This window comes from Protopterus annectens, chromosome 3.part1 (assembly GCF_019279795.1).
Source record: "Protopterus annectens isolate FY-2018-M chromosome 3.part1, PAN1.0, whole genome shotgun sequence".
In the NCBI taxonomy this organism is placed as follows: domain Eukaryota; kingdom Metazoa; phylum Chordata; order Ceratodontiformes; family Protopteridae; genus Protopterus; species Protopterus annectens.
The window spans coordinates 568427137-568447837 of record NC_056732.1 but is presented as its reverse complement, the minus strand read 5'-3'; the positions used below and the strand labels follow the sequence as shown (position 1 = coordinate 568447837).

The following is a 20701-nucleotide window of genomic DNA, read 5'->3' as shown; positions in this document are numbered from 1 at the left end:
AAAAGCACATCTTCTCAAAAACAGCAATCACACAAGCATACTACCATTGCCCTGTATTCTGTACACCAACATCCACTTCCAATCCCCTCCCTGTTATTCCATATTTGTAATTAACTTCTTCATATAACAGCATACCTGCACACCTCCCACACTTCCAACTTTTTACTACCTCACCTATATGTACATCATTGTACATACTTGTGACTTTAGGTAAAATTTTCCTGTCTTTAGCTTATACATATATGTTCAGCATTTCACCTTAATTAGAACAATGCCAACTGTACAGTATTCATTTACATACTTGTAAGTATTTGTATGACTATTTACTGTAGTGCTTTGTTCTTTCATTCCAGTATTCTTCCTTTAGTTGGTGTATTAACTTCACTGGATATACGTCATCTAATAACCTGACTAAGCTTGAAAATAGTTCACGAGGATGTGTGTGTGACCATGGTTAACACGTAAAGTGCATAAATAATGTTAGTATAGGAGTTATCCTGATTTCATTTATGTAAGTTGCTCTTCACAGCAGTACACTTACACTGTACTCTTAACAGTTACAAAGTACTCTTACACTGTTAGCCTCATTCCGGATTTAGATTTTAGATTTGGTGCTTGTTTTTAGCCTAGCAGTTATAAATTTTGTATAGTTTTTGTATGTTCTTATAATGAAACAACTGTCAGCTGTAGCATTAATTTTAACTAAGATTTTATATAATTTTCTTAGAAAAACTGAAGCTGGCACAGGGTAGTGTTGCTGGTATTGAAAGTGTGTTTAACTGATGCACTTCTATTATTACAAGATTAAGATAGGCATTATACCCACTGAGGGTGGACCACCTGCTGACTGAAATATTCTTGACAATGATTGAGAAGAATCCATTTGTTACAGTAATGCTGCAGAGTTGTTGTTGTGTCTTTTGGCTTTTCCCGGTTAGGGGTCGCCACAGCGGAACTCCGGTCCGCTAATGATTGGCAGTAGATTTTTACGTGCCGAGTTGCCAGCCCTGACGCACAACCTTCAACGAAGGTATGCCCATTCATGCATGTCTCCACACAGAAGATGCTCTAGCTGAGAATCGAACAGGACAACGTCTTACTGTGAGGCGACAACGCTACCGCAGCACCACCACAGTACTGCTGCAGAGTATTTTCCTCAAATGCACAGCAGTAGGATGAGTGCCTCTCAGAGTGGTTCTTTTCTGTAGTAACTCAGTAAATTGCCTTGCTTCCAAGTGCAAAAGCAGCACTGTTTAGTCAAAAGCATATCACTGTGACTAACAAATTTTATTAAACATTTTTCAGAACAGTTTGCATGACTGATAAAACGCTAGCATTTGTTTATATTTACTTGATTGCTAATGTTATAGTGCATTGTTTATAAATTTGTATTTTTTTCTTAATGCTAATAAATGCACAGGTATGGATACAGTAATACAGTTTCTCAACATTTATTCAGCAGCATTTAAACAGCATACTGTGCTTAACTTGGCTTTCCTCATTGTCAGTGTTGCTATGAAGGGCGAACTAGTCTCATCTTTGCCTTTAACTTCAAATTTTTTGTGTTGCTGTAATAATCAACATTATTTCAATTTGTCTTACAGCAACAAGCACCACAGCAGCCAGTAGCCAGAGTACCACCTAGACAGCCTTCCACAGCATCACCTGCAGAGTCTGAAGATGAAAATCGTCAAAAGCCTAGGCCACGAACCAAAATCTCAGTGGAGGCTCTGGGAATTCTGCAGAGTTTCATACAGGATGTAGGACTTTACCCAGATGAGGAATCTATTCAGACTCTTTCAGCACAGCTTGACCTTCCGAAGTACACAATAATTAAATTTTTTCAGAATCAGCGGTACTATTTAAAACATCATGGCAAACTGAAGGATAATGCAGGTTTGGAGGTGGATGTAGCAGAGTATAAGGAGGAGGAGTTACTGAAAGACTTGGAGGATAGTTTACAGGACAAAAATACGACTGCTGCTTTTTCAATAAAAGTAGAAGAAGAAGTACCTCGGGAAGGTAATACAGAGGTTAATGGTAATCTGAAAAACTGAATGAAATGTGACAGAATCTCCAACAATGACACTGTAATTAACTTTTTTTCATAAAAATTCCATTGTGTTGCATCATTTCTCAAAACTGTTTATCAGTGAAGCAAAGTCTTTATGAACTTGCACAAATATTGAAAGAAGGATAATGCAGACTGCACTGTTACTTCGTTTATCACTTATGCAGCCACTGATGAAGTATGGGGAAATTGCTTGACATCACTGTTTTCTGTGTTCACTGGATATGCCACAGTCTACCTGATAAGTACCATGCTAATTCCCAAGCCTCTAAGAAATAACATTACAGCCATTGGTGAGCATTTACTTACTTATTAACCCACTTGCTGAGCATTGGAAATTTGAATATCTTTATTTATATAAAAAAAGAGCGTTTACATTACTCTTTCTGTATTGTGTGTTATAAATGAACTACAGACTGTGGAAAGCAGCTCTAAAGGAAATCATGCCAACAAATGCCTTGTATTATATGGCACTGCCGTTTATTCAGTTCATTTGCAAAAAAAAAAATGTCACAGTAACTTTTTTTTTTAATTCTGTCTTTGCATTTTTATGTGAAACACATTTTTTCTTTATTTATTTACATACGCAGCAAGTTCATGTTGTAATTATTTTGGAAATGATTTTCCTTTTAATGTAATAGTGCTTCTTGTTACCACACTGAAAGTTTTTTTTTTTGTTTTTTTGTTTCTATTTAAGTGTATTTTGATGGGCAGTAAAACAAAGTGTCTTAAAAGTTTTAAATGGAAATAATGTGCTTTATAGAGTTGCCTATAAAAAGTGCTCTATGTTACCCAAGCAATTCATACTATAAAGCTTCACTCTTGTTGTATGCAATTTTTACTATCATGCAAATAAGCTTAGGTCAATAAAACAAAATAGATCACCTTAGAAAACTTATGCAATTAATGTGAAAATTGATGTTTGCAATGTGTCTTCCTTTGGTTTACAATCAATTTTAAAGCTACATCTGTATAAATTTTCTGTACAAAAGTGTATTTCTTTTTTATGAGTTTCTTGCTCTGAAAACACCAGTTATTTTGTTAAATCTGGCTGTTTTTATAAGTGTATCACAGTTTTACTTATGCAGAAATGTTCAGACTGAGTGGTTATTGACTGTAACTACACAATTAAAATTGTTTGTATTGTATGGTTTGGTATATCTTGTCTGCTTCTGCGTACTCATGAACTATGAATATAATGGCATGAGTGATGCATTCTACACAAGTGATATGAGAGGCACAGTGCATAGATCTTGCGGTTGGCATACAACCGTTTGAGGGCGGCTTAACACAGAAAACAGATTTTGTATTTAACCCACACTAACCTAGTACCAACCTATGAACCTATAATTCACCCCGGGGATCACGTCAGTTGCCCTGCTAGACAAGGGGTCCAGGGAAGTAAATATTGTGGGAAGAAATAGCCAGGGAATTGTTATGGCTAGGCTAGGGCCGATAGCCTAGTACCAACCTATGGACCTATGTTTTCTTCCTTGATCTTCTCTGCTCAACACAGTGTTAGTATAGATCTGATTTTGAATGCTGTGGCTGCTTGATATGACTTTTACTGTAATATCAGGTTTCCCAAACATAATTGTACCATACCCAACTCTCTCCTTTGTTGCAGTCCATCAGCAACTCTTAATTTTTCTTACCATTTGAAGAAAAGCACATGAAGATATCCACAGGCTACTGAATTTAAAATTCTACATCTGTTGATTCTTTAGTACATTGGAATGACAACTTAACCTAACTGCCCCTGCAGGATGAAAATTCCATTAGCCATCTCACACCTGATTACTGCTGTTGATTCTTCATTTCCAAGGAAGGAATTTAAAAAAAATGTTTTCTGAAAAAGAGCCTCTGACAAAAGTGAACACTGGCATAAGGAGTGAGCAAGAGAAAAATTCCTTGCCTCCTGTGATGTGCTTCTTGTGAAGATATTAACAGAAGCAGAATTCAGCATCTCATCTTCCTATCAGTACCTCTATAGAGGTGTAGCATCAGATGCCAAGATTGACAAGTGCTGTTAAAGGTATTGTCATACACCCTGTCACTTACTAGTATAACTTTTTCTCAACAGAGGAGTCTTCCAGTTTAATATGCACATAAGCTCTAACTGCACAGCATCTATAAACTGTACCTTTTACTCCTAGGACATCAGTGCCAGCATTCCATGCTGTATGTTTTTACTCCTAGGACATCAGTGCCAGCATTCCATCTTGTGCATTGTAGCAAACTGATGCTTATGCTTAAGTATCTGTTCTTCTCCTCTACCTCTTGCAGGTTGATCAGGCCAGTTTGTGCCAACCTTATCTGATGCTTCTATTTTGTGTGTGTCCCTTCTTAGACTTGTGCACCTTTCCCTGGGCATTTAAATTGACAGTGTCCCTCTTTTGGACCAGTAGGCATTGGCCTACCAACACCATCTCCTTAAGCTGTTGACCTTCTAGCACTGGGTCCACTGATGTTCCAGCCATTGCAAGTAGACTTTTTTTTCCAGTACTTTAACGGTAGACTTTAGGTACCCAGACATTTAATCTAGTGGCATTGTGTCAAACATTGGTGACACAGATTGCTGTTTCCTAGCTAGTGTAACTGGTGTTGAGCCTCCTGGCATCAGGTCAGTTTTGCAGTAGGTCCACCTCAGTAACCATCATTATTGAATGCAGTTGTAACCCCCTCCCCATGAAATCCATATCATAGTGTATTTTCCCATTCTCTATGCTCCTTGCAGTTGAGCACACTACATAATCTTTACTGTTATTTCGTTCACTGGTACCACAGTCCCCACTGAAGTTCTCACTCCCCTCAGTAGTTGAGTCATTGTTTCTCTTGTGACATTATTAGGTGTCCAGTACCTATTTTTGGCTGTTCCATCCCCTAACTGGAGGTTTTCTAAGAGCCCTTGTCCAAGCAGTAGGCTCAGAAATGGCTTAAAAATTACCCTGTGAAAACTTGCTAAGTTTTGGCAGGTCCTCAATATGAGGATGACAAAGGAGTAACTTCACCCCTTAGATGCTCTGAATTCAGAGGGATAGCGAGAAAGATGCAAGAAAAAAAATAGTTGGCTCTGTGATGCTGTCTTTGCTAAGGTCTCATTTAGCATGCAGTATGTTCTAAAGAGACCACCCATGTCCTGCTTCTCGTAGACATCTTTAAAGAATTTTAATGGGAGCACTTTGACATCATTGTCCCCTGTTCCTAGAATGGAGAAGGAATTCACCCTATCCAGAGCTAGTACAAATCTCTAAGGGTTTAGATTCTCAATAATGACTACACTGTGTCCATGGCATTAAAACAAGGAGCAAGCCATTCATACTCCAGACAGGGAGTTGAATATGTTTGGCATACATGAAACAACTTCATGAGTCATCCATTTATATCTTGAAGGTTCTAAACCATTTGACACAAATGTACTTTTAGAGTAATCTTTTGGCTGTGACTAGCTATAGAACAGACAGTCTACCTGATAGTGAATGAAAGGAGCATTTTTTGAAACTCAGACAGCCATAGCCACGACTGTGAGATCATTTATGATCTAGGAAGATACAACTTTGTGGATAGGGCATCTTAGTATATGGATCTGGCATTGCTTTGTTCCAGTACGTCTGCCGTCACCTAACATGCTTCAGTAAGGGTATCATGGATGCTGTTGTTTAGGGGGTCTGTTGTCTTCAGCCATAAAATAATCATTTGAAGGCAGTGAAAGCCAGTTTAATTGGTGTATGGGGATGAAGGCAATAACTGAGGTGATCTGATTTCAATTGGCAACTCAGGCTTCTGTTAGAGTAGGCATGTAGAATGAAAAATGACAATGTGTTTGTGAGGCGGGGGGTTGACATTTGTCATGCAAGCCCTGGTAGTGATACCAGAGCCATAAAAGAAAAGCTGTTGCTGCAGTTGTTAGGTGTGTGGGTGGGAAAACAGGAATATACTACCACACAGGTGTGATCATTCTCTCTTTGTACCACTGCAAGCCTTCCTGGTTGACATCAGGCTTGCATGTCAGTTGGAGATGGGGCTTAAGTAAAAACTCTAGCTCGGCCTCAGTTATGACTGCTAAAGCTTCTCCACTTCCTCTCCCTTGTTAAGGCAGTAATCATTGCCCAAATGGCTGTAAAGTTCTTCCCATCCAGAACAATGGAACTGTTCTGATAAAGGAAAGCACCAGATCCCACCGCCATGTGCAGTAGCTACAGGAAAAAGGAGCTATATGAGAAATCTGGAGATCTTATGTCAGCTGTAAGTTGGCTTAAAAAATTAAAATAAATAATTTGAAGGCCATGAAGGAGGATGTGCAAGCCTTTTCATCTGCATCCTTCATAGTACATATTAGGTTGCAGCAGAGATTGATGAAACCTTGGTTACACAAGAAATCACAACATCAAGATCATTGAAACAGAATTTGTGGTCCTTAATGAAACCAGAGTGGTGAAAGCACACCTTTGGATATCCATATTCAGTTCTGGCTATTTTGCCCAGCACTTTTCCTTCAAGAGTTTGTTAGATGGGGCATTCCCTCAAAATTTCTGTATGATGCATTTTCTTCACACATTTATGTCAAGAACATGGTAGTTGAAGGCTATCAGTTGGTCTTCTGTTACTTGTCGCAAGACAGACCTTTCCCTTACCAGGTATACTTACTCAAACTCCAGTGGCAAAAGAAGAGCAGCTAGTCATGCTTGGTGGGGGTGGGCAAAAAACATCTAGTGCATGTCTGAATGTGGTTATGGCCAAGAAACATATTCCTCCTTTTTTTGCTGAGAAATGATGACATTGAGTCCATTTTGACTTACATAACCTCAACATCTATATCCCAAAACAGTGTTCTCCCCCACCCACACATACCTTTCATGTCCTAACATGCAGAAGAAAAATCATTGGACTCTTCCCTTCCAGGTATAGATCAACAAAAATTCTTACTGGTATCCATTGATGTAGGTATGCAATTGATTTTCTTTTGTCTGGTGAGTTGATGCATACTGTAATGAGTTCTCACTGTTTCAGCAGAGGAATTATTTTCCCACTTAGCTGAAGTATTTATGCTGCATTATCTACTCCACCTCATTGACGAAATTTGATTTTGCCCTACTTCAGACTTTATCAGACTTTATTACTGTTACTACCCAAGTACCAAGAGTCATAGCTTGTACATCTAGCACCTGGTTGCATTCCCCAATTTGGCTCTCACAACCTAAGGAGCAAGCCATACCAAGTGTCTTTTTTTTGCCTAGGCCCAAAGCACAATCACAAATCTTGCTCCATCTGTCAGCTGTTTGTTACAAAGGGCCTTAGGTCTAGGCTTTCTTCTCTCAGTACCTTTCTCGATGCCCAGTATCTTAAATGCTTGGCCCAGTCCAAGATGTCTGGCTCTGCTTCCTGAGGTAAGATGTCTGGCTGTGCTTCCTCGGATATCCCTCTGCCTCTGAAGAGAAAACTTGATACCTCGAACGGATCCTCAGTCCAATGTTTCTGACTCCTAACATTCCTGCTGAGGTTTCAGAACCCATGGAATGTCAGGCTACTCAGTTGCCCACTACCATGACCCTGTAGGAGGCCGGTATGACTCTTGAGGCCTTGCAGACTGCTGATATATCCGAGGAACCATGTCTCATCATTTCAGGACTGCAAAGCATCCCAAAATTCTATTTGGAGAACAAAATCCTAGGCTGTCTAATAAAGGTCAGACATGGTTCTAAGCCTCCACTTCTCATCCAGGCAGACATCACACTGAAAAAGAAAAAGCAGAAGAGTAAGCATATGGCCTCCCCCTCAGCAGCTTGAGGAATGGATGGACTTCTCACAAGGGTCGTTAAGGCTACAATATCTCTGAAGCTTCCTTCCTTCAGATCTCCACAACCAAAGGTGACTGCTGTTAAACCTACCCTGGTTTCCTCTTCCTCTGATGGGGAGCAGGACTATGACTCTGACCATTGTCTGGAGTAATTTATCTCAGCTGCATTCTCCAGGGCAAGTCTCTTCCAATGAATGGGATTCTGTCTCACCTGATTGCCTATGTGGAGGAGGCTTTCCTTTGAGGAGACTATGCAGAACATGAAACACTTTGACTAGGAATCCACACAGTTCTCTGATGTTTAGAAGAGGTATTGCACCCTCTTGAAGATGGGTGCACCTGCCCCTTATCCAGTCCAACCTGTCCTTGAGGCTTTTCAGGATTCCTTTCTGTCAACCAGTTCTATATTTGATTTTCAACCACCATCTACTAAGAGAATATACAGGTTTTACAAGGTCCCTCATGATCTTAAATATGTATGTAAGAAGCCTGTGGCAAACCCTTCTGCGGTATTTCTCTCTTCAGATAAGCCTTCCAAGTGTTTACCTAGTGCTAATGTTCTAGCTACTGATAAAGATAATAGGGCTGTAAATAGCTAAGGAAGAATGTTTACATCTCTGCTACCCTTGTCTTTAGGGCAACTAATTATAAGACTCGGATGACAAAGTATTTGATCTCTGTTCTTAACTCTTTAAACAGTTATCTTGGATCCTCTTACAGCAGATTCCAAGTGCAGTTACAATGCTGTGGATACTTCTTCTGGGGCAGCTGCCACTAGATCTGTTATCTGCAGATATGCATGGCTCCACAGTCAGCCTATACCTGAGGACTTTAAATCAAAAATTCTAGATTTGCCCTTGGACATGAACTTATTATTTGGCCTACAGGCAGACAGTGTATTCAAAACTCTCCAAAACGAAGGTAAGAGCATGAAAGACTTCAGACATATCTACTCTCCTCAATTCCTAGATACCATAGGAACTACCCAGCTAAATGTACCTCTTTCAGCAGGAGGGGACCCTAGGACAGTCCAGAAACAAAGAAAAACACCCCTGAAAATATGCTCTAAAAAAATCACAAAGGGAACCTCCAGTTGAGAGGCCACCCTTTGGAAGGAAAATCCTGTGACTACTCCTGCAATACCCATCCCCTGTCCACAGCCCCACTAGTCCTCCATCTCAAAAGCTGGTACTCTACCTGGCCAGGGACAGACAAGAGGGATGTCTGTGATGGTTATGACATGACTTGGGAAAACCTTCCCCTTTGAAAGGCATGCCATACCTCCACAAAACCAAGTATCCCTTATGACTCCTATTATTCAAGACCTCTTCGTCAGGGTACCATGAAGCAAGTCACAAAAGAACTTATGAGAAAAGGGTTTTATTCCAAGATTTTTCTAGTCCCAAGAAAAGGGCAGTGGAGACTCATCCTAAAGCAGTCCATCCCAAACACTTACCTGTAGGTACCATCTTTCAAAATGTTCTCTCTTAAGACTCTTCTACCTTTCATCATCCCTCAGGCCTTCTTAGTGTCATTAGATCTGAAGGGAGATCTACCTGCAAATTCCTATTCATCCCTGTAGCAGGAGATTTCTCAGTTTTTTTCTGGCTCCTCACATTCTCAGTTTACTGCTCTGCCTTTTGGAATTTCCGCAGCCCCAAGGGTGTTCACAAAGTGACTAGTGCCTGTAATAGCTTTTTGACACACTCAAGGAATTCTGATTTTCCCCCTATCTGGATGACATTCTTTTCACTATAAACTACAAAAAAACACACATGGCTCCTACACAGGACTTATTGTTTCTGGGATGTTGACTGGATACAAAGAAACACATGCCTTCCTACCCCAGGATAAGGTGCTCAGTCTATCCAGTTACTTCCAAGACTTCTCCTTCACTACCTGTTGCTCTGCACGGGAGATGCTAAGGACTTTGGAATTCATGGCAGCCACCATTCCTATGCTCCCCCTGACCAGACTCTAAAATCTAGAAGTGCCTGAAGTTTGTTTAGTCCCAGCATTGACGGCCTTTGGACACCCTGAGCTCCCTCCTCCCTAGTCTAAAGAAGGAGCTTATGTGGTGGAAGGGACAGGCCAGCCTCAACCCAGGATTAACTTTCCCACCTCTTCCTCCTCCTCTTCAAAAGGTTCACAAGGAAGACTCTGACAAGGCATGGAGGGCATGGACAGGATTACACTGAGTGCAGGGGAAATGGCAACCCCAGTTCCTGAAAGAACATATAAACCTGAAAGAAATGAGGGCTCTTCTGCAAGCTCTTCAGATTTCTGCTCATCTTTGGAGACCAGGACCACTGAGAGTGTACACAGACAACACCACAGGCATGTGGTACATAAACAGAGAGGCACCAGGTCTTAGCAACATTGCAGGTTAGCACAGGAGGCATGGAATTTGGGAATACAAATGAACATCATGCTCACAGCCAATTACAGCGACACTCAGGACAATGTGGTAGCAAACTGCTTATGGCAACTTCCTGGAGGACCCCATGACTGGACCTTGAACAGAGAGTTTCCACAACACCGCAATTCAGTGTGGAACTCCTGAGACGGAACAAAGCAACCATCAGCTCCCCTCAATTCTGCACCAGGAAGCCTTGTTCTACAACCTGGAGGACAAATGCCTTCTCTTTCCAGTGGACAAGGAAGTTCTTCTATGCTGAAACTCCCCTCATTGGCTCCATTTTGGCTGAGTCAGCATTGGTCTCCCTGAGTTTTCACCTGCCAAAAGAAAACTACAGGATGATTCCTCTGCAGCTGGAAATGATTACTTAAAAAAGATTGTTTCTCTTCCTGAATATTCCATCCCTCATTTTAACCCTTTGGATAATAGGATTTTAATCCCTCAAAGACATCTCCTCTTTGAAGAGGTGATACAGGTCCAACAGGCTAGGGGGCTCCAGAAAATATTTAAGTGGAAAAGGTTTTCCTTCTGATACTGCAAACATTGTCATGATCCAGTCTTAGCACAGATCCCTGTTGTGCTGAAATACCTCTGAAAGTTTTTTTGATTAGGCTTAGCCTACTCGTCCATAAAAGCTCATTTGCCTGCTATCAGTGCATGCATCCCTCTTAGCCCTCCACTTATGGCTAGGCTGGAGATCAAGCTTTTCCTTGGGGGTGGTCTGCATCTTAACTCCACCCCAATGAAACCCATCTCTCCTCCTTGGGATCTTAATTTTGTTCTAGAAAAGCTTACTCTGCCTCTTTTTGAACCAGATACTTCTGCTTGTTTGAAATTATGTATTTAGAAATCCTCCTCTTGGCCCTCACGTCTGTCAGGAGGGTTTCTGAGCTATAAGTTATGGCTATTCCCTTTTCTTATTTTTCACAGAGACAGGGTGATTCTCAGTGCTAACCCACCCTTCATGCCTACAGTAGTGAACAAGCTGTCTCTCCATCAGTCCATTCATCTTCCCACTTTCTTTCCCAATCCACATAATGGGGGGAAATGATCACCCATTTTCTAGATATTCACAGGCATCTCAGATTTTACGTGGACAAATCTAAATATTTCACAAAGACTGACCAGCTGTTTGCATCCTTTATGTCCACTAAGCTGGGACAGCCACTATCCAAACAAACTAATGCAGCGTGAATTTCAAAGGCTATTTATTTCTTCTACTCACACGACAGTAAGACCTTACCTTCCTGCCCTAAAGCACATTCTAATTCTACTAGGTTAGTTGCTTCTTCGAGAGCTTTCCACAAAGGAGCAGACTCCAGGTCTATCTTAGAGGTGGCCACTTGGTCTTCTGTACACACCTTTACCAAATGCTACAAGATTGATGCTTTTAACAGGTCCAGGATAGCTTTGGGTAGGTCATTCCTGTCTGGACTGCTGGGCAACTTTTCTCAATAGTCAACCACCCTTCCTCCTTCAGCTGTGGGAGTCATCCATATGTCAGGAATACTGCAATAGTGATTTCAGTTAGAACATAGTATAGTTGTATAAGAACTTATCATAACAGCAGAAGTCCTACTGATCACTGTTGCAGTATTCCATCCTACTCTTCATCCCCTCTTCGATTACTCACATCCATCTTCAGTTGTCTCTTCCTCTTTGAAACAAAACAAAAACTATGGTGCACAAAATTAGAATGAAGCTTTATTCTTGCCACATCCAGTACCTCGACATTTCACCTTCAAAGGATAAATTAATAATACAAAATGACATTTATACCTAATGCACCCTGCTGATTTTTAAAAGCCATTTCATTAGTTCTGTTTAGTTTTGTGTAATGTTGCAAATTATGTCATTGTTTTTTTTATTTTGATATACTATTTAAAGAAATATACTATTTATGCGTATTTCTTTAAATTATTTAATGAAGTAAAAATTGCCAAATCATTATTTAACTAGTATTCAAGTTAACTTCAAGATTTAAACCTTTCGGATGCAGTGTCCTGAAGTTAAGAATCATTCTACTTTCCAGATTCAATAACTTCATAGCAAAGTCGCTCCCTATTACATACAAGGTTGACCCAACACACAAAAAAACAAAATCTCATCAAAACTACCATGAGCAGTATGGAAATACATGTCAACAGGACTCTTCACATTCATATTTCGAATATCACCCAAGTGTTCTAAAACTCTTACCTTTACCATCCTCTTAGTCTGACCTATATACCACTTAACTCTATCACAACCACACCCGAAAATGTACACTACCCCACAAGAATTACAGTTAAAACATCCCTTTGAAACAAATTTCCTACCATTAATGAATGTACCTGACAAATTCTTAACTTTTTTACAAATCCTACAATGACCACAAGGTAATGTGCCCACCTGTTCAAATTTACTATAACCACTACTATACCTTGAATTAAGCAACTTTTTAAGATTTGAATACCTCCCATATGAAAATTTAGCATTTTGGGGGAAACAAATGACCAAACTGCTTATCTAAAAATACCAAATGCCACAAATCTGAAACTAACGTCAACATCTCAGAAAAGGGGGAAAATTTGTTAACAAAATATACATCTCTACTGCTGTCTGCCTTGCACTGCTTGTGGTCCAAACCATTTTCCACAAAACCACATCTGCCAGTATTCTTGACCTTCTTGCCATATTGCCTCATTCAAAATTTCTTTACTATAACCTCTCCTTAACAATCTGTTCACCACTTCCTGCACATTCCTATCCTTTAACTTCTCAGAAGTGTTCCACAAAATCTGCTTACATTCCCCAACTGGTAAGGATTCAATGAGATGAGGGGGATGCATTCTACAAGCATGCAACAAGTTATTCACAGCAGTGGGCTTATGATACAGCTTCAACTGAATGTTATTACACTCAACATAAAATTCAGTTCAAGAAACAGAATACCAGTATTACACGGCTCAGAAGAAAATGTCAACCCATGTAGATTGTCATTCAATTTCTCCATAAAGAGGGAAAACATGCTCATAGGGCCCTTACAAATAAAAAAGCAAATCATCTATCAAACATCTGTATAAGACAACATGCTTCTTAAAAAAAAATACCTCAGTATTACAAGTAAGGTAAATCTTTGGCACCCTGGCCAGATGTCAGCAGTGACGACCTATATGTCTGGAATACTTCAACAGTGGTCAGTAGGACATTTACTGTTATGGTAAGTTTTTGCACAACTGTACTTTTCAAAGATGGATTCAAACATTTTCCATAGTCTTTATACATTCTGTTAAAATTAGGTAAACATCATAGAAGTAAGGATGAATGCAAAACATTTTACAAGTATGTCTTGGCAACTTAAGCTTATAGGCAATAAATAGCAATATGGTAATAAATATTAGTTCATCAAAACACTTGCTTTAGCAAACAAGAATTGGGGAACTTATACTTCTTAAACAAGGAAGGATTTGAAAGAGTTACAGTGACAAGGACTTTGGTATTCTAGTAGGTAGCTCAACCGTTATATTGCAGATATAATTAAGGAGTTTTAAAATTTGAACTAAGCCAAGAATAAAGTGAAAACACTGCAGCTTACTATACCGGAATATAGCCAAAGTTATCACAAAAAACAAAAAAATGAATCTGAGAATAGACACGCTGATTTTCTTAACACAACACAAGCAAAGCTCTCGGGTTCTACCCTTCATCAGTGCTAACAGTCAACTTAATTACAATTTAGTTTATAATAAACAAGATAAAATATGACACAGCCATCCAATTACAACACTTAATTAATTACATATTAATCCATTTTCAAAAGTCTTTTTAAAAAACATTTTAAAACCATTTACATTTATTTTTATCCCCATTTAAAAATATATATGTAATTTATCCAACCTATTAGCGATATTGCATTTGCTTCCCAGCTAGTATAGGTTTAATGCTGATAGCATTATTCCGTCCAGGAAACGTATCTGCTTTTAATCTAACAATCCACCTATATTCAGCTATTTCTAAGGTAAACCCATGAGTTGAGTCTGTATCTAAAACATGTTTAGCCAGAGCATTTGTCTTTATCCCCCTACAATTGTAACTGTTGCAGAGATAACACTGAAACCACAACCTTCATACAATCAATAACTAACAAATCATATGAATTTTGTTGTTAGGCTACTTGTAACACTACATCTGTTTATTTAAGGACCTGTTGTAATTGTTTCTATGTAGGGAAATGCAGCCATAAACTTAAACATCACATTATTGAACACAAATCGGATATACGTAGGGGATAATGACAAATCCTCTGGCTAAACATGTTTTAGATACCGACTCAACTCATGAGTTTAAATTCAGAGCTATTGATGTGATATATAAGAATACTAGAGGTGATGATGTTAATAATACTTTAGAAATAGCCGAATATAGGTGAATTGTTAGATTAATAAGCAGATGTGTTTCCTGGACTGAATAATGCTATCAGCATTAAACCTATACTAGTTAAGAAGCAAATGCAATATCACTAATAGGTTGGATAACTTACATATATGTTTTTAAATGGGGGTAAAATAATTTTAAATGGTTTTAAAATGTTTTTTAAAAATACTTTTGAAAATGGATTAATATGTAATTAATGAAACACTGTAATTGGATGGCTGTCACATGTTATATCTTGTTTATTATAAATTAAATTGTAATTAAGTTGACTGTTAGCACTGATGAAGGGTAGAACCTGAAAGCTTTACTTGTGTTTGTGTTAATAAAATCAGTATGTCTATTCTTGGATTTTTTTTTTTTTGTGAGTTGTAAAAGATCACAGGATGCATGAATAAATTCCTGAAATCCAGAAATGAGAGAGTGTTACAAACAACATGTAAGTCCCTGATTAGACTCAAGATGAAGTACAGAAACATTTTATGGTATCCCCTTCATAAAAGTAAATTAGTGAAAGCCCATAGAAGATTTATCAATATGATAAAATATTCTGCTCTGAATTATGAAGAAAAATAGTGAAGGACAAAATTGTGTAGACATATAGCTATATAGAGCTTCAAAAGATTCCTGCTTATGGGAGTCTTTAGGGCTGAGTAAGAGCACTAGAACAGACTTAATGAATAAAAAAAGCTAGTTTGTTCTCAAATGATAAATATACACTTGGCATTCACTACCACTGCACGTATAGGATAATCAGAACCTAGCCTCTTTTAAAGTTATGCTAGATTTTTTTTTGTTTGTATGTGGTAGATGGCATTATTCGAAGAGCAACAAGGGCTTTCAGTTCTTGCCGGAGAAAAAAAGCAAAAACATTGTATTGTTATATTTTACCTTCACTGATTTGATCCAGGGCTAATGTTTCAATTTCCCTATCTTTATTGATTTAAAAAAATGCTATTTCTGGTGAAAGCACTTTGGTTAGAGTCTCATAAAAGGCATAGGAGAACAATAGACAGATCAGATGGACCAATATATCTGAGCTTGGAAGTAAAATAGTTTATTAGCGTTTTCTTTTCAACTCTGTGCAATGTTTGTCAAATGGGTATTGTAATGTATCTTTATTATGCAATCTACCTGATGTGGGTTTTGTGGGACTGTACTATCTTGGTGTCTGTGTTGCATTTTTTATTGCATTACAAAGTGCACTTTTGTAAAAGCAGTAATAATGTAGTCATTCAACACTAACTTGATTGCAGATTTTAATTTTTTTACTTCATTTTTTTAGTGGTTTATTTTTTTTAAATATAACTATCCAAACGTTCTTAGCATTCATTTTTTAAGGTAAAGACTGTGGAAAATAACTATGCAAATAAAGCTGAGAGTGCAAAAGGAATATCAAATCCATGATGTGCAGAGTATCTCTGTCATACCTTTTTAAATCTTTATCCAGAATTGGGCAAAACTGACAAAAATACTTGCTCTTAATTCTCTGTCAGTAGATAACAAGTATCTGTAATTTCACATGATTCAGGTTCAAACCTGACATGCAGACCTCGCAACTGCCCCTGTTTTTAAAGAACATACATATTTTCAGGCTTAATTTACCCCTTCACACAATTTTCTGAACCCCTTCTTATCACACGTGAACTTTGAAGTTGTCTAATACACCAAAAAACATGCTAGATGACCAGCATACCAGTGTCACCAATAACCTAAAAAATGAGTGTACATCTGACGTCTGTATTTTTCAGAAGCAAAATAAATGACATTGTATGGTATAATTTTGCATTAAAGACCGTCTCTTTGATAATGTGCTTTGATTTTTCCATCGTCTTTGTCACTCCTGTTTTCTAAACATTTTAATAAGTAGTATCCCATATTCCTTCTGGAGGCAGGAAAAGTTATGTGCCATTGCATATTTACATTTTATGCTAATTAGATGTCAAGCTTTTTGAGTGGATATGCCTACTTTTCAAGGGCCTTTGTGTGCAGGTCATGCAGTGTGCTTCTGTCTACAAAAACCTCTTGTGAACATTTACAGTGTTACATTTACAATGAGAGATGTAGGCACTGGCATAAAATATCGGGTAGACATAACTTGAGTTATGTCTCCCTAATATATTGCACCAATACCAGAAAGAATAAATAAAAATTGTATAGAAGAGGACAGAAACTACCAAAAGGAAACTTTTGCCACATGTGGCTTTTGCGACTTTTCCATTGGCTGCCCTATTCCCTGAGATTGGCATTTCTTTATCACTGACTCTGACATGGAGGAGAATTTGGTCATTGTAGTGCCTGGGAAACCTCTTCTGATCAGGGTACCAGTGATGAAACAGAATCAGGTGGCATCAGCTTTAGAAATCAGTAATTCCACATACTGCTTTGGAAGTTCTGGAAACTCAGTCAGAGGCTGCTGTTGAAGAAATTCTTAACCCCAAGTTGCAGGCTTTGGCTAAGAGCAGAAGTCTTTCAAACAAAGAATGACCCTTTTCTACTCATGGAAATGTCTAAGCTAGTTACCCTCTTACCAAGATAACTGTATGAGGCTAGCAGAATATATCATTGCCATTTTGGCAGTGAATATCCAGATTCAAATCTAGGCAGCTTGCATGCAAAAAGTTTATAGAGTCTTCCTACACAGAGGGCCCAATTCCAAAAAACTTGCTGTTAGTATGAGTGACTGCTCACACTGAGAGCAGGGTGACACCAGGTATTTTAAATCTAGTCCCCCACTGTAAGCTTTTTATAACTAGGCCTTACACCAAAGTAAGCCACTTAACAGTGAGAGCAAGTCTTTTGGAATCAGGCCAGATGTACAGTGAGAGCAGGCTGATATCAGCTGCTTTGAAATCTGGCCCACTGTGTCTTTTTGCAAGACGTTTCCGGTAAATTCTCAGGCTTTCCCCCACAAGATGCTGCAATTAATGAAGCTGTTAGCATTAGCAATGTACTTTGGCCAGTGTCTGAAATTCAGTACCTTAAAAGGAGACTGCTAGAAATGCTTAATCTGTGGTCCTCCCCTATTCAAAGAATTATCCAAGATTTTCAGAACAAAAATTGTAAATGTCATTCTCATCCACCAGCTCAAAGGCTAGCAACCTTTTCTCTATTACAAACTTGAAGTCATATCCTTATACTATGAACATGACCCCAGTATCTGAGGTTCCTAATGCAGCTACAAATCCCTCAAAGGGTAGGATGTTGGACAGGTATGGGAAAGAGATCATTTTTATGATACTTTAACACATTATCAGGCTGAAAGGTTACTTACCAAAATTCCATTTTTGAAAAGATATTTGAAATTACTAGTTTACTTGATTCAAAGGTGAAGGGAGAGCTAACTGCTAATCTTAAAAGTAGCTGATAGCATCATCCTTTAATCAGTTTAGTTGAGCTTGTGATGCTGCAGATGCAACAACTGGGCCAGTTGTGACTGAAATTATTTTAAGAAAATATGCTTGGCTTGCTTCTGAAAATTTTTCTTGATCTTAAAACACGCATGATCATCATTCCCACTGCTGCATTAGCCTTTAGGCTGTATAGATTGATGTTCTTCGTGTTTCACTGTTTGTCATCACCTGTGGGTTATCCCTTGGCCGGCCCGAATACCAGAGCCAATGTTTTTCTGCATCGGCTGCTGTCACTTGACTAATGTCAGGTCCTCAGTGCTATAAAGCAAGGCAGCTGATGCCATTACACCAGTCTTTCCTGCCATGGAGCCCATAGCAGAAGTTCGCAAGTGTGCCAGTTGGTCGCTACCAGAGTTTTAATTACAGCTTAAAATGTCTAAAGCTAAGTACCCCATTGGGGATCCTTTTTTCTTGCACTAACTGATGTCTGAAAAAGTTAACAACTGTCTCACCTGTGGAAAGTAGATCCCACATTGAGACTTCCATTCATACTGTGTCACTTGTTTAGGCCCAGACCATGACGTCCTCCATTGTCGGTTCTGTGCCCTCTTTAACACGAGAACCATTCATCGTAGAGCTCTTATTGTAGCCAGGTATTTTTGTCTTCTGTCTTCACATTCTGAAATGGCATCCATCAGTCAATAATCCATAGACATTCCAAAAAAATGTGGAGATAAAGATAGAGACAAACCACACAAGGCTAAGCCTTTAGACACCTCTACTGCTAAGCAGCTCATAAGTTCTCCGGAATTCAGTAAGGCGCTTTCTCAGCCCCTGATGCCAGATACAATATCTATGCAGACCTCTACCGAAACCCTTTTGGAGTCCGGTATGCCACAGAAATCTTCTTAGTCTTCCGAGCCTTTGGTTGTCTCTGCCTCAGTTGGGTCCAGAGCCGCGATGTAGGCGCTGGCTTCCGAGGAGGCCTTTTGCACTACCAAATCTAGACAAAAACTGACGTCTTCTCATCCGACTACCATATCTCATACTGATGGATATTCTTAGGCCTAGAAGCCAGGCCACTCCTAGAAAATCTACCTCTAGCCACCATCCTACTCCTGCTCCACCACCCCAAGCCCAAATTCTTAAAATGGTGGAGGATCTCATCTCCCTTATCAGGGGCAGTCAGGCAACAACTTCTACAAGGGAAAGAAACCCTTCTGAAATACTGACAGAACAGGATTCTGAGGAATCTGATTATTCCGATTTTGAAGAGGAACAACAACCTCTGACTGCTTATGAGGATACAGATGCAGAGGAATCCATTCCTTCAGCCTCCCCACCAGAAGACTTGTCCTTTGGGGAAACCCTTCACACCCATAGGAAACATTTCCATTGGGAATCCCAGGACTTCCCTCAGTCTAAGAAAAGACTGAGAGAGTTTCTAGACCTGCTCCAGCACAGACCCTTGGCCACCCCCCCCCATATTAGAGGTGGTGGATGATGTTTTCTATGAATCCAGCCAACCTTTCCTGACTGTGCCAATTCGAAATAGTTAGCAGATTTACTGCACTCTACTTGTCAAGTGGCCAAACACTCCTTGCACTGTGGATATAACACCCTAGAAGCCTCAAGCAGGGCAGGATCTGTCATTAGGAGACGTGCATGGTTGAAGGAACAACCTCTCCCTGATCATGTCAAGTCTAAATTAATTGATGGCACCCTTGGATAAAGACCATTTGTTTGGAGTAAAAGCAGAAGAGGTGCTTAAAAAGATGGGAGACAAAGCAAAATCTATGCAAACAGTAAAAGATTTCTTTCAGGTACAACCTCCTAGGTTTAGCAGGAATTTTCGCTCTAAGCACTGGTCTTTTCCTGCACCTAGCAGACAGGGGCAAAGTAATCCCCCGCAGGGACAGACCACCCAGGCCCCTATCCCATATACAGCAGAGAACCAAACAGTGGACCACTTCTGCCCCAAAGGCAGGGAGTTATAAGCCATCCCTCTACGGCAAAAACTCTCAATGACTCCCTCTGCCCTCCTTTCACTCACAAAAAGCTAGGAGGAAGGGTCTCCTTCTGCAAAGAAAATTGGCTTTCTGTTACAAAGGACCAATGGGTCTTAAAGATCATTTTTCAGGGATACAAATTATTTTTCATTGAACTCCCAATTCCAAGAGGGTACCCAGACTTACCTCCAAATAAGCAGGCAGAGGCATTGAAACAAGTCCAAACTCATATCCCAGGGGGCAGTAGAACCTATCTCCCTCAGATCAAACAGGCAAAGGCTTTTATTCCAGGCTATTCCTTGTTCCATGAAAAGAGGGCACATGGCACCCCATCCTGATTCTATCCATTCTGAACACCTCCCTGGTGGTCCCCAAATTCAAAATGCTAACTTTTCAGCAGCTGCTGCCTATGCTGACAAAAAATGCCTGGTTAGTGACCCTAGACCTAAAAGATGCCTACCTCCACATCCCCATAAGGAAATCCTGCAGGAAGTCCCTGCACTTCAGAGCAGGCTCACAACACTTTCGGTTCTCTGCACTACCCTTTGGCTAATCTACTGGTCTCAGGGTATTCACCAAATGCTTAGCCCCAGCCATAGCATTTTGCAGACAGAGAAATATACAGATATACCCTTATGT

The 20701-nt window shown here is 39.5% G+C and overlaps 1 protein-coding gene across 7 annotated transcripts in view; it reads left to right on the top strand.

Moving 5' to 3' along the window:
• SATB1 (SATB homeobox 1) overlaps nt 1-3219 on the top strand; it is a 1726940-nt gene extending 1723721 nt beyond the window's left edge. For all 7 annotated transcript variants that reach the window (XM_044066968.1, XM_044066966.1, XM_044066967.1 and 4 more), the window contains one exon: nt 1605-3219. In XM_044066968.1, the coding sequence (XP_043922903.1) occupies nt 1605-2057 (453 nt within the window). In that variant the 3' untranslated portion in view covers nt 2058-3219. The remainder of the gene's footprint in view (nt 1-1604) is intronic.
• The last annotated feature ends 17482 nt before the right edge of the window (nt 3220-20701 follow it).